Raw genomic sequence first — 15,001 nt, 5'->3', positions numbered from 1 at the left:
CAGAAAATTGGAGTACAAACCACCAAGTTATGATTCGAAAGTGGCCAATGCAAGATCAAGATACTCTAATAGAACAGTTACCCTAATAGAGCATTCAGGTACGTTTATAACCTACTCCATTATAGAATTATATTAAGTTGCAAGTTATTCTGTAGGGAGTTCAGCTACAAATAGTTAATCTTATAGACAATTCAGCTACAAACAAGTCACCCTGTAGAGAGCTATAGAGATCCAGAGCATTATAAGTCACACTGAAGATAGTTTAGTTATAAACAAGTCACCCTGTAGAGAATTCAGCTACAAACAAGTCACTGTGTAGAGAGTTCAGCTACAAAAAAGCTATCCAGTAGAGAGTTCATCTAGATCAGCTACAAACAAGTTACTTTAGACAAAGTTCAGCTACAAGTAAGTCACTCTGTAGAGAATTCAAGTCATTCTGCAGTACAAACAAGTCACCATGTAGCTGGAGAGTTTAGCAACCAATCAAAAACCACCCTGTAAAGAGTCCAGATTTGCAAACAAGTTATAACTCTATAGAGAAAGTTATAAAGATCAGCTAGAAACAAGTCATCCAGTAGAGAGATCAGCTAGAAGACATCACCTTATAGAGAGTTAAGCTACAAAGAAACCACCATGTAGAGAGTTCAGCTGCAAACAAATCACCCTGTAGAGAGTTCAGCTACAAACAGATCACCCTGTAGAGAGATCAGCTAGAACCAAGTCATTCTGTAGAGAGATCAGCTAGAAGGATCACCTTGTAGAAAGTTCAGCTACAAACAAGTCATCCTATGAAAGATCAGCTAGAAGAAGTTACTTTGTAGAGAGTTCAGCTACAAAGAACCATCATATAAAGAGTTCAGCTGCAAACAAATCACCCTGTAGAGACTTCAGCTATGAAAAGATCACCCTGTAGAGAGGTCAGCTGCAAACAAATCATCTGTAGTGAGTTCAGCCAGAAACAAGTTCACCTGTAGAGAGATCAGCTAGAAACAAGTCACCCTGTAGAGAGATCAGCTACAAAGAATACATTTCAATTACAAACAGATAACCCTATAGAGAGTTCAGCTAGAAACAAGTCACCATGTAGAGAGATCAGCTAGAAACAAGTTATCCAGAGATCAGCTAGAAACAAGTTACCCTGTAGATAGATCAGCTAGAAACAAGTCATCCTGTAGAGAGATCAGCTACAAAGAAACCAACCTGTAGATAGTTCAGCTACAAACAAGTTACACTATAGAAAGATCAGCTAGAAACAAATGATCTTGTAGAGAGTATAGCAGCACCTGTAGAGAGTTCAGCCATCCTGTAGAGAGTTCAGCTAGAACAAGTCACCTTGTAGAGAGTTCAGCTACAAAGAAACCACCATGTAGAGAGTTCAGCTGCAAACACATCACCCTGTAGAGAGTTCAGTTAGAAACAAATCATCCTGTAGAAAGTTCAGCTAGAAATAAATCACCCTGAAAAGAGTTCAGCTTCAAACAATGAGAGTTTCAGCTACAGTTCAGTTAACAACAGTATGTGATAATCATTCAGTGTTAATTATACAAATATTTAATTGGACAAATGCTATACATACAATTTCTTCCTTTGTTCCACAATTCCTGCAGTACAGAAAAAAAAAACAAGGTATAAGGAAGCATCAAAGCCAGTTTATGGCCAGCTTTGTGGCTTGCAATACAAAAAGAAGTGATCCAAAACAGCTAAGCTGTAAAAAAAAAGAGTGCAGCCCCCAAAGAAGCCAAGGTGAAAAAGATGTGCAATCGAAGGTGGCGGCAAAGAAATGGCTGGGATGGTAGGTTAATGGCAAAAACTTTAATTACGACAATTCAGGTGAATTTGGTGCTGAATCCTAGTGGAGGAGGCAACGCAAATTCACCTGAATTGAATTTTTTGCCATTAACCTACCATCACAGCCATTTCTTGGTTTCCATCTTGGATTTTCTTCACATTGGCTTTTTTGGAGGCCACGCGCTCTTTTTTTACAGCTTGGCTGTTTTGGTTTAGATATATATATATATTACACCTTTATATAGCCATGAACAAGCAAGCACAAAAGTATAAATTGGTTTGGTATCGGATCGGTAGGTATTTCTCTGTATTGGTAGAGTATTAGTTTGTCTTACAGGTATATCATTTTTGTTGCATCTGTAGATATGAAGAACAATGAGTTCTGTAAAAACAATCCTCAAAGCTGGTTTATGGTTGGCTTTGGGGGGTATATAAATTATTTAACATACAAAAAGAAGTGAAATTCATGCAAAAAACAGCCAAGCTGTATAAAATGGGTGTGGCCTTCAAAACCTTGGGCAAAAAGTAGTGAAATCAAAGGTGGCAGTCATGAAATGGCTAAAATGATGTGGATGATTATAAATTTTAATAATGGCTTTTAATAAAATTTATCATCAACGTAATTGCAGCCATTTCATGGCTGCCACTTTTGATTTCACAACTTTTTTCACCCAGGTTTTTTGAAGGCCGTGCCCTTTTTATACAGCTTGGCTGTTTTTACGTGGATTTTCATATTTGTAGGGAAGGGACATGTCCTTTATTTTGTCTTGATAGGTTATGCCATTCCTGGTAGCCTAGGACACTGTCTAGACTGTTTTTCAGTAACGTTCCAGGTATAAAAAGTGTCTTATGCAACCTGTTAGATTTTAAAGTGGCATGATAAGTTTACCTTTGCATGCAGAAATTTAATATGGGCCCTATATAGTCTGTTATTATACACTAATACTGGCTACTATTAGCACATTTTACTCAAAAGACATAGAAACAAACATACACAAACAGTGTTTTGGAAAATAATTCCAGGAAACTGAGTGCACAGCACTTCTAATTTTTTAAAAGAACTGAATACATTTTATGAAGTATACTACATTCTACATTGTAGACGCCTGCATGACTGACATGCTGTTCTGAGGTGGTTCTATGTAAAAGGTTTCAGTGCAGCTGTGTTTTTTTGCTTGTAGTATTTACTGTGTACCTGCTTGTCTACTTTGCTTATAGATCAACAAGATAATCCCAAATGATCATACTCAAATACACAACTATCAACATCAGATAGAAAAAGGACACATTTCTGCTGATAAGCTGGCTGTAAGCATATCTGTCCATCTGTCTGTGTAGTGTTAATCCAATCCATCTATGTGTATACATTCATATCAGTATACGTGTCTATATGTATGAATGTCCATCTGGTATGTTGGCAGTGAGCATGTCTGTGTAAACTGTAACTGCCATATGTGAGATTTTTCTTTTTGTTTGTGTTATGCCTGTCTGCGTGTTCATCTGTCCATTTGTTAAGCTACAGGGTTATCCTTTAATCTGTCTGTCAGTTTATTTTACAGTGTAGTATTGCAACTCAGTAGGGAAATGCATGTACAGCATTTCTCTCCCGCACATGCATGAGCTAAACTCATGAATAGGGCCACATGTTTAGTCCTATAGGTGATAGGTGACTGTTTTAATCTGTACCATAATCTAGTGAGTGAAACCTGTCTATTCTGGTCATCTAAAAGCCATAAGTTTTGGCCTTATTGGTTAAAACCCTTTGACCACTGCTGTAATATTACATCCATATTACAGACAGCTTGACACTTCCAAGTCAATATATAGGCTGTAAGCAAAGGGCTGTAACTCTGCAATACTGTCGTTGAAACAATGGCTAAAATAATCAAGACTGATTGGACTGTATTTATATCCAGGACTTCACTTTGATAATTGCCTTATTGCACCCCTAGCTTTTATAGTGAAGTTGCTTATGTGTGTTACCATTACCCCTGCATGTATGTTACCCTGTGTGTCACCCTTTTGCAGGCATGGATAAAGGAACACAGCGTGTTATTACTTGTACTACAAGATGACAACTTCCACCAGCCTCAAGTAAGCACTGTGTCTTGTAATCAAGTGTTGTTCATCACCATATCATTGTCACATAGTATGTAGAAAAACTAGAAAAGATATTCAGATTTTGTATCAAGGAACATTCTCTGTCTGTAGAAGACTTGGATGCTATTTGGACTTGCCAGGTCAGTGCATGGAATACTCTAATAGAACATACCACGCTATGTAATTTTGTGTACTGAAATGTTCTGCAGTTTTATTTTGCCTTTTGTAAAATCAAACTATCTTTATAATTAGGATGGAAAACATGAAGCCATAGTAAAGAACATTCGTGATTTGTTGGCAAAACTTGCATGGTACTTTTCTCCTGAACAACTGGACCACTTGTTTGGCTGCTTTCAGGTATAACAGGAATTTTGTCCATCAAAATGTGCCTTGTAAATTGTTCCTTGTCTCTTTTGTTTGCAGAAGAGCTGGGTAGGAGCTAGCAAGAAACAGAGAGACGATCTTTTGTTATTCATTCACCATCTTGCCAAGGATGATAAAGAGGGAGTAATGGCTTGCAAGGTACATAGGTGCAACATGTGTGATTTTTAATAAGTAATTAAAAGGAAATTCTAATGTGTATGTAGGATATTAAATAATTGATTATATTATTTTCTTATCGAAGTATGTACATTTTTGTAGAGGTTTTTCATGAATTACAATACAGTGCATTAAGTGATGGTATGCATAATATGCTTTGATTTTTAGAAGATTATAAAGTCCCCTAAAAAGATGATCCTTAAAATAGTTAGAGAACTGCTAGCTGAAAGACCTCAAGCATTACAAATCTCACTTTCAATCTTTCATATGCTGTGCTCTCCCAAGCATATTACAGGAGGAAAATTAGCCCACAATTGGAAACCAGTCACCTAAGCCAACATGAGTTTGACCACTCTATTTATCATACAGTACAGTAGCACTGTATAGCAGGGATCATGAAAGTTTGAAGTTTCTTGCCTAAAAATATCACCCCTCAGTTTTTCTTCATACAACTTGGAGGCATCGGTTAGTCACAACCAAGCCCAAAAGTGTCTTCAAAGCAACTCCAAACCTTTCCAACAAGTTGATATTGAATTCTAAAAATTGTTATTTATGGTACTAATTGTTTAACTGATGCCTTTAGCCAAGCATAACTTGACTATGGTTAAGGCTATATGGGTTTGATTCTTTACTGTCTGAAATCAATTCAGCCCAAGATGTGCCTTTTTGCCAACCGCAGTGGTTGCAGTGCATACATCATGGACTTACCTTTGTCCTCCTTTGTGTTTCACTACCACGTAGGTATTGATTTTCATGATGGCTTCAATGTAGCTGGCTGTAACAAAGTCGTCTGTAATTTCTATAGTTACTAGATCGATTTCAGTGGTGCTTCCCGTACTTTTCTTTTTATGTAATGCTGTATATCAGGTAGATAATGCTTGAAAACTGAGCAGAATGGCCACTTTACTTCTCAGTATAATTGATAGTCAGGGGACGCATTTAGTTGTGATTTCTGTCATGTCATTAATTATGTTACAAAAAAGGTTAACAAACAAGTGCTAGAATTTTTATAACTGAGTAGGGATCATAGAAAATATGGCACTGAAACTACAAGGGAGGTCATCTACACCTGCAGCTACACTAGTGGGCAAGTGTAGATGACCTCCCTTGTTTTATTGCCTTTTATTTCTATGATCATTACTCAGTTATAAAATTTATAATTTTTCAATACACTTGTTATAAGTATACCAAAAGAATTTGATTACAGGACTAATGTTGTAACTATGTTTGTTATGGTGAGTGGACAAGTCCAGAAATGTCATGGGTTATTCTGTTTAGCACCCATCTATTTTCTCTTGTGCTATAATCCAGTTGCATCTTTCAGATGCACTTTACCAAAGACGTTAATGGGTAGGCTTCCTTTGTAGTATAGTTATTTTGTGTTATCTGTAATGTGGGTGTGGTCAATATTCAAAACCATGTCTGATCTTCATTTCATACTGCTGTGGTGCCATAAGCAACAGCTTGTGGCAGCTTGTCACCATTGTGATACACTAGTGTTTCATCTTTAAACTATTTTATTATATACTTGTTCATCACACTGCTATGATACTGTAGTCACTGCTGGTGGCAACAGTTTGTATCAATTTCCTTGTTGCACTAACTACACCACTGCTTTCCCACTGAAATTTAAATCTAACTATAGAAGCAGCAATAGGTGTGGGCTTGCAATAAAATTCTTCAGCTCTTCAACATAAGCATGTTCCATCATCTGCACTTATTTTAATATTGTGTGAGTTTAAAGTCACATATAAGCTGAATCCCACAATGACCCCACCTATATGCCCTCAGGTCTTTGTGTTTTAAAACCTTGGCTTTACCTCAGACTTTTTTTTAATTCATGAAGAGCCTTGTGCTTAGGGACCCACCTATTATGCTCAAAATTTTACCTATTATGCTATGCTGCACTGCTCAAAATTTTTACCTATTATGCTCAATTATGCTCAGTTTCATTACATTTGCAGTTATGGGAACATAATAAGTGGCTGAAGCACATCTTTGCTCTTCAAAACTGCATGTGACAGAAAAGATCGATATACTCTAATAAAACAGTCAGCTGCCTGGTTGTTCTATTATAAAGTCATTGACTGTTCTATTAGAGTATATTGATCTTTTTCTGTGATATGTAGTTTGACCATCAAGGATTTGTAGTATGGCTGAAATATTCTTCCTATTATGCCAGCATTATGCTCAATGCTTTCAGGCATCTATTAAGCTGATAATTATGCCAGCATAATCAGCGGGTCCCTAGGTCTCTAACTTACAGATAAACTATCGACAACTAAAATATAGCATCGGTATTGTGTTTATGTCCTCCATATAATCCCACATGTACATTGAAGTTGTTGTCTATGCCAGGAAATGGTGATCCAATAAAAGCTATCTAAGAAGATACTTAGGTAATACTTTGTCTTTATCCCAACAGGTGCTAGGTCTACTGTGGAATCTTGCTCACCATGATGATTGTCCAATGGATGCCATGGACCAGGCCCTCAATGCACACCTTAAGATTCTGGAGTGTACATGTTCCCAGGTGTGTGTATGTGTCCTTACTTGGATAAATATTTATTTCTCAAGCTTAATAACTTACTTATACTGTTGATCTTGCTAGTGTGAGTACCTGATTAGAAGTTTGTTCCGGGTTGATTAATATTCAAGTAGTGTTACACCGATAATCGGATCGGTATTGTATCAGAGCCGATATTGAGCTTCTGATATCAATCGATATCGGTTATATAGGTACTCTAATACTGATTAATAGCCACTCATGCCAATCATCATCATCATAATTATCATCATAAATGCTATCCTAGCAAAACATGAGGTACAACAAACTGGAAATAGTGTTGAGCATTATTCTAGCATAAAAGGTACAGGAATTGCTTTGTTAAACATTGAGCAACTGCTACTTACTATGTTTGTATGAAAAAGATCGAAATACTCTAATAGAACAGTCACTGCACAATAAAATTCTAATAGAGCAGTCACACATAGCTAACTTGAGAGGTGTGTAAATTGTATGGCAATTATCGGTATCAGTATCTGTATTGGTGGGAATTTACTGCTAGGTATTGGTATCAGATCAGTAGGTATTTTTCTGTATCAGTGGAAGTCTATATTCAAGTAGGGCTTCTTCTTTGAATGAGATTTTATTTTGAATATGGCTACAGTTTAAAGTGTACTTTTATTTGAGGTGCTCCTAGCTTTGTATGAAGTAGGCTTATAACTCTCTTGAAGATATCTACAATGGTCATGGTTTTTTGTGTCCATATGTATGTTCCTGTGTGTGTCATATTCATGTCAGGATCGAGAGAGCCAGCGAGTGCAGTGGTTGAGGAGGTGTGTGGATGAGTTGATGAACAATACTTGGGTGCTTCCTGCTCTGAAACTGATGGAGGAGATCTTTGGACTCTTCCCAGAGGTACGTAGTAGCCATTTTGTGTAATAAAATTTGACATACGTATATAAACACACACAAATGCTACACACATCACGCACGTACACATACACACTATGTATATGCATGCACATCCCACTTAACTCACTAAAGTTCTCTTATATAACATACACTGTACGTATTTCAATTTATTAACGTCACTCATGTATTGTTACCAGACACCAGCTCATTTTTCCAGCCAGCACCAATCCTCACATTTCTACTACCGTAATGACATTATTGGACAGTTTGATCAGAAGGTTCAGCTGCTCACAGCAGTGTATCACAATCTGGAGCAGTACCTAGCCCAAGCCAGGATTGCTGTAAAAGGTGTGATTGTGGTATTGTATTATCAGTGTAGGGACTGTATATACATTATGGTGATACAGTTTAGGCAGTAGGACAATTTTGTGAGCAAGCACTCTTCTAAGTGTTTTATTAAGCAATTATATTACCTTGTACATTCACGTTGTGTGATGGTGGACACATTAATATAGGTGCTATAAGAAGCTACTAGGCGTTTGTATTATTTTCTATAACGTGGTTAAATGGAGTTCTTTCATCTTAACCTATCCATTCAAAAATCTTGTTATTGTAGTATAAATATTGCTGTGCTGAGGTAAGCTTACTCACAACAAATGTAACTGGTACCTCTTTACAATCTCAATCTCCATTGCTAGCCAAATCTTTGGTGTGTCTTAGCTCTCCATTTTGCCCCTGAATACTTCAAGGTCATTACTAGATTTCTTAAGGAGGATTTTCTTCTGATGAGTGTTCCTAATTAAATGTTTCCAAGAAGCTAATCCTACACCCAAGGTCAAACTTTGCCATGTATCTACGTATGCCTCTATTCCAGGTTATCCTATCATGTTTACAACCCAGAATCATCATACTGACATACATAAAGGCACAGAGAATGCCACAGTTGTAGCTTACTAGGTTGCTGCTTCACCTTGCTGCTTCACCTTGGTGAGCCACCAGTTGATTCTGAGGAGTTCACACTTAGTGCTGTATTCTTTCATCAGCTATTGGCTACTATCAGCTAGTCTTGGATACCTTGAGCATTTGGTATGGTGCAATCCTGAAGATATGGTCACTTCGTCCCTGAAGTTGTGTTAGTTACAACTTTGAATCTGTGTTAGCTACAATCTTGAAGCTGTAGAAGCTTCATTCCTACTTTGGCAGCTGCAATCCTGAGACTGTGACAGGGTTTATCCTGGAACTGTGTTAGCCTCAATCTTGAAGTTGTGGCAACTGGAATCCTGAAGCTGTGGTGACCTCAATTTTGAAGCTGTGACAGTTCCAATCCTGAAGCTGTGACAGCTTTGATCCTGAATATCAGGTAATTGGCATTATTATTTGTGATAGCTCCAACCCTGAAGCTGTGGCAGTCCCAATCTTGAAGCTTTAGCAGCATCAACCCTGAAGCTGATCCTAAGAGTTTGGCAGCCTCCATCCTGAAGCTGTAGCGATCTTAATCCTGTAGCCTCAACCCTGAAGCTGTAGCAGCTCCAATCCTGAAGCCATGCCAGCCTCACACCTAAAACCGTGGCTGGCCCAATTTTGAAACTTTGTCGGTATGTATATTGGCTTCAGTATTCTTGAATGTCTGTAGCACTTCTTTAGTATCTTGTCTTTGAAACAAAACAATGAACCTGCCTTGCATCTAAGCACTTGACTAGCATATTAAACAGATAGGTAAATGATAACTAATTAGGTGAGTGTTATAATTTACAATCAGGCAATGGATTAACAATCAAACAATGGGCGTGGTTCAAAATAAGTTTACAGACAGTGAAACACATTTACTATAAGTGGGTGTGGCTTAGTGCATACCTACATATTTCTACACACACTGCACTAATAAATTGGTATGGTTCCTACAAACGGTATCACATTCCAGATATTAATGTGAGCGTGGCTTATTAAAGAAGCTGACCTGCTGCAAGACTGTTCTATGAGTTGTACAATGACAATCGATTAGTGAGTATAGTTTCCACTTAACCCTGCAGAGCATGAAAAACGGATTCATGTATGTTTACATACTGCAACACACCTACTGATAATGGCTCCACGTATTCCTACAGACAGTAATCCTGATAACTGGGTATGGCTCATGAAAGAAGCTGGGCTGCAGCAGAACCTTGAGCAGGACTAGACTATGATGCATTAATACACTTCCACATCATCAATTTTTCACACACGATCCAATTGACCTGGGTATTCTGTAAAGCACAGATGACCTGGATGACCTGACTCAGGTTCAACACTGCTATGCAAGCAAACAGTAATAGGGAGAGTTCTATGTAATTGCCTATGTAATGAAAGGACCAGTCAATTTGTCCTGCTGATAGCCTTCAATGGCAACTAGTTTACACTGCTGAGCTTATGTTCCAGTAAGCTCTCTTTGCTGGAATTGTATTAATTTTGTAATGTCAGTTGAACTTGATCTGGACACTCTTAGATTTGCCTACCTGTAACTGGGCACAGTCCTTGTCCTGGTAGCCTGCCAGGTCACCAGTAATTTAAATCACTTTGTTGAGAAAATTGTTTCTAAAAGTTGGCTAAATTTTCCGATTAGCTGTTTCTCATTAGCTTCCAAAAGCTATAGAGTCATCAGCCACAATGATATTACATAACTTCAACTGCGTAACATAAAATTGTAACAGGAGTGAATTTGAATTGAGATAACACTATGAAATTAGATGGGGCAGATCAGTATACAGTTATGCATTGTTGTATCATATCATAAAGGCTATATAGGATGTTTGTGTTTTTGTACTGATATTATGGCAGCTAGGTTTGTCTTTCAGAAGACCACAATATTCCTGCAGAGGACCTTTGCCTTGACAACCGGTTCAACCATGTGGTACAAGTACAGAACAGACTGGACTTTATGAGGTATTAAATTATTATAATCAACTTATTATGTAAAAATTTTAATTCAACCCTTTGGCTTGTGGGGAGCATATTTTGTACCTTATACATGGTCTGAGTCGGTACTTGGGTGGCATGTTATATGCATTTGAATGTGTTTCTAGGGCTCTACATGAAATTTGTATAGAGCTGCATCAAAATAAATTACAAGTTTAATCCATGTTCAGTATAGTTATAATATTACAATGTGTGTTGGATAGGGCTCTATTATCTATAACCAATGTGAATGCTAATTCACATGACCTAGAAGGAGGACAAAGTCTTTATATTTAATAATACTGAGATATTTTATGTTTCTTTTGAAATATACTGAATAAAGCTTTTGACAATTCCGCAGAGTGAGGTCTGTTTCATAGAGCGTAAATCGGATGGCTGCAGGTTCGAGGCTACCTAGGTCCAGTCATGGATTTTTTCTCCTTTCTCCAACTTTTCAAACACACCTTAAGTAGTTAAAGTCTAAGTAGCTAAAGTCTTTGAGCAGGCTGTAGGACTAGGTGTCCTACAGACCTTCAGCACTTGTGCTGTAAAGCATTAATAAATAATAAATAAAATAAATAGCTTCCCTTGGCTGGATGTGAGCTGATTCTGCTTTGGTGTTCATCTTCTTCAGTACCTGCTAGTAAAGTTTATGTTGTATGTAATGCCAGGTGTTAGAGATTGTGAGGTCATTCCTTAACAAATGTTTATCTTGACGACTTTATGTTTGTAGGTTTCTGTTGAGAGATGGAAGACTGTGGCTTGGATATTCTCAAGCATTAATGGTTGGTTTATATTGTCTGGTTATTGATAGAGGCACTGTGTGAGTGTAGGTTTGGCAAGCATTGATAGAGAACCCTGTGTATGATAGTGATAAGGAAGTATGCTTCAAGTGGTTTGCAAGAGTAAGACAGCATTTGGTGTACATGCAGAGTGTGTGTGTGTGTGTGTGCGTGCGTGTGTGTGCGTGCGTGCGTGCGTGTGTGTGTGTGTGTGTGTGTGTGTGTGTGTGTGTGTGTGTGTGTGTGTGTGTGTGTGTGTGTGTGTGTGTGTGTGTGCGTGTGTATGCATGCATGTGGCCTGGTAGTTGCAAGGTTCCAGATTTGATCTCTGATTGGTTGATGCCCTTGTTATTTTAAGCAAGAAACTGTACTCACATTGATCTTACTATTTAAAGTGGAACCTGGTGTTAACAGGGGAGATAATGCTAACTGGTCCATGTCTTACATACGTACGTAATAGGTGAAATTCAAGTAAGACACATTAGTAGCAGCACTGACATGTAGCACCTTATCATACAGTGCTGTAGTACTGTAGTGGTTGCAATTTCTTTCCCAACAATGTCACCCAAAAAACAGCCTCACCTTCAGTATGGAAGTATCGGATAGAGCCCATAAATGCCTTCAGAGTGACTCTAAACCCTTCCCAAACTTTTCTATGAAATTTTAAGTTTTCTATTTAACAAAATTTTATGCTGACTGACAGACTGACTAACTAATTAACTAACTAACTAACTTACTGATACCTCCAGCCAAGCATAACTTGACTATGGATAAGGCTATGGGTTTAATTTCTTTACCATTCAATGTCACTTGTCTGGAGACATGCCTTTTCACCAACCGCAGTACATACAATACATGCATCATGGACTTCCTTCATCCTCTTGTGTCATATCTTTTCGCTGCTGACAACAAAAGGTGTTGATTCACCGTAGCATGATACGGCTTCCCTGTGGATGTGTTAACCAGCTATCATGCTTATTTTCCATAACAACTGGACTGATTGCAGGTAGACGCTTATCATACTGTTCTTCATAACAGGCTGAACATATTCGAAAGCAAAGCATGCAGTATGCGCTGGTTCAGTAGTCATAATTGTGTTACAAAAAAGTAAACTAACAAGTAGAATGAAAAATTAGGAGTTTTAAGTTGGAATATGGATCAAAGAAAAAAGTGGTAAAGCAAGGGGTTGTCTATACCTGAAAATGCATAATTGAATTATACTAATGAACATTTAATCCCTAAATAGTTTCTTTGGGATTAAATGTCCATTAGTATATCTGCAGGTATAAACCACCTCTCATTTTAGCTATTCCTACTTTTTTCTTTGATCCCTAATCAAATTTAAAATTTCTAATTTACTTGTCTAGTGTAGAGTTGACCCAGTATTTCACTGACCATGTAATGGCTACTGAAGGCTTTGCTTTTACTTTTGTTTGAGTGACGTGTATCTGCATATATCACCAAAGCTCAATTATCTATTCACGTCATCTTTTGCTCTTTAGTTAGTCAATGATGAACCTTGCGTTAAAGGAGAAATTGCTAAGAAGGTGCTAACAGAAAATGTGATGAAGCTGAATCCTTCAGCATTATCTGTGTACGGATTCAAGTAAGTTACTTGAAATTCTTTTGGTTAGTGCATTGTGCCCTGTCTCTTCTATGTAGATGTTTTGGTAGCTACTTCTATTATGTCAATCAGTGTGAGCTCAAGATAGTTCCATGGCAACATGGCTTTTTAACAGAAAGTCTTGATTTGATTGGACTAAATCATTTGTGGCATGTTATGTTAACTGCCGATCATGCTATTGCCAATAAGGCCATTGAAATGTTGAAGGATATTTTTACTAACGTTAGCTCCAAGTTACAGCAAGAACATGTAAGTGTGTGAATGTAGTGTAAGTGTGTTTGTTAGCAATGCATCAATACTGATACTAGTATTGGCATCAGCCCTATTTTAGTGGTACCACACTTGTATTGGTAAACTATAAACATCTGATTCAAACTGATAGTTTGTATATATGATGCCTTTTCAATATTATGAACATATGTAGCAAGTTTAATGGTGCTGAGTGAAAGGTTTATATTATACATTTCACCTAAAATATATTGGTACCGAATCTGTAATGAAGAAGTGGTATCAGTGCATCACTAGTGTGTGTGTTTGTTTGTTTATGTGTGTACTGTGGCTTTGTTTGTGTAGTGTAGGCACATGTATACATGTGCATGTGTACTGTGTACTGTGTAGTGTGTGTGTTTGTGTGGTATGCATACGTGTTTATGTGTTTGTTTGTGTGTGTGTGTGTGTGTGTGTGTTTGTGTGGTATGCATACGTGTTTATGTGTGTGTGTGTGTGTGTGTGTGTGTGTGTGTGTGTATGTGTGTGTGTGTGTGTGTGTGTGTGTGTGTGTGTGTGTGTGTGTGTGTGTGTGTGTGTGTGTGTGTGTGTGTGTGTGTGTGTGTGTGGAGAGAGAGATGCCTCATTAGTACCTGTACCCAACAAGGGGAATCTGTCTTTGTGTGACAATTGGCATGGGATTAGTCTGCTTGATGTATTAGGTACGGTGTTGGCTAAGATTATCCAAACAGCAATTACAAGCAATTGTGGAAGAAGTGCACAGTATGGCTTTCTCTATAATTATGGTTGTACTAACATGATTTTCTGTGCTCACCAATAGAGCTCGGTGGTATTGAAATTTGAATACACAGTATTAGTAACAGGAAAATATCGTGGTATATTAGTATATAGTTAGCTTGTTATTGTAACTATTGTCATCATTTCTTGGGCCTAGCATGAAGTGGTATCATTCCAAAAACCAAAATATATATAGTTCAGTACAAGTAAGTATGTGTTGTAATGTGACAACCTCAAGTTTTTGTTTAGGGCGTGTCTGCTAAACCATCAACAAATTGGATAATTAACTGGGTTAAAAGCAATCCTATACCGGGATTCATCGATATACCAGTATTTCAATATATCGATTATCAAATGCTGTCGCGGTATGATAATAGGTTATGATAATTTATCACGATAAACGGTATTAACGATATATCGCAAAGTATTAAACTACTCACCAATCGGTAGAGAAGGCTATGTGCACAACGCCAAGGCATTTTTCCTGTTTGTGGATAGAAAACTTATGATTTGGTGCCCAAAGAAGCCATGTGGTTGATCCTCGTTAAGTATGGTGTCCCTGAGAAGTCAGTTAATAATTATTAAGTCCTTACATAAGCTGGGATCTCTATTAATGATAATGTTGCTAATGCTATGTTCTCCAATGGATTGAGACAGGGACTGATGATTGATTGATTCCATCTACTACACAGTAGAATACATTGCCATTGGGGGAGGGGGGGGGAGTGTGGTGCATGCTTTTCATACATTTGCTAAATAGGCTAGGTTCAGGTAGGAAAGGCTGGGGATAACTAAACCATTTTCCGTGAAGTA

The 15,001-nt window shown here is 37.7% G+C and overlaps 1 protein-coding gene across 5 annotated transcripts in view; it reads left to right on the top strand.

Annotated features, from left to right (window-relative positions):
* The window catches only part of LOC136240375 (ubiquitin carboxyl-terminal hydrolase 9X-like), a 77,759-nt gene that overhangs the window by 19,475 nt on the left and 43,283 nt on the right, over nt 1-15,001 (top strand). For 4 of the 5 annotated variants that reach the window (XR_010693781.1, XM_066031334.1, XM_066031333.1 and 1 more), the window contains 13 exons: nt 3,007-3,096; nt 3,817-3,882; nt 3,939-4,028; nt 4,141-4,245; nt 4,312-4,410; nt 6,854-6,961; nt 7,733-7,849; nt 8,044-8,194; nt 10,678-10,765; nt 11,511-11,562; nt 11,611-11,682; nt 13,062-13,165; nt 13,222-13,432. Coding sequence is in view for 4 of the 5 variants with exons in the window: in XM_066031334.1 (XP_065887406.1) it covers nt 3,007-3,096; nt 3,817-3,882; nt 3,939-4,028; nt 4,141-4,245; nt 4,312-4,410; nt 6,854-6,961; nt 7,733-7,849; nt 8,044-8,194; nt 10,678-10,765; nt 11,511-11,562; nt 11,611-11,682; nt 13,062-13,165; nt 13,222-13,432 (1,353 nt within the window). In the remaining variant the exon portion in view is untranslated. The remainder of the gene's footprint in view (nt 1-3,006; nt 3,097-3,816; nt 3,883-3,938; nt 4,029-4,140; nt 4,246-4,311; nt 4,411-6,853; nt 6,962-7,732; nt 7,850-8,043; nt 8,195-10,677; nt 10,766-11,510; nt 11,563-11,610; nt 11,683-13,061; nt 13,166-13,221; nt 13,433-15,001) is intronic. The other variant, XM_066031335.1, reaches the window with a different exon arrangement.

This window comes from Dysidea avara, chromosome 12 (assembly GCF_963678975.1).
Source record: "Dysidea avara chromosome 12, odDysAvar1.4, whole genome shotgun sequence".
In the NCBI taxonomy this organism is placed as follows: Eukaryota; Metazoa; Porifera; class Demospongiae; order Dictyoceratida; family Dysideidae; genus Dysidea; species Dysidea avara.
The sequence above is the reverse complement of the archived record's forward strand: the minus strand, read 5'-3'. Positions and strand labels throughout refer to the sequence as shown.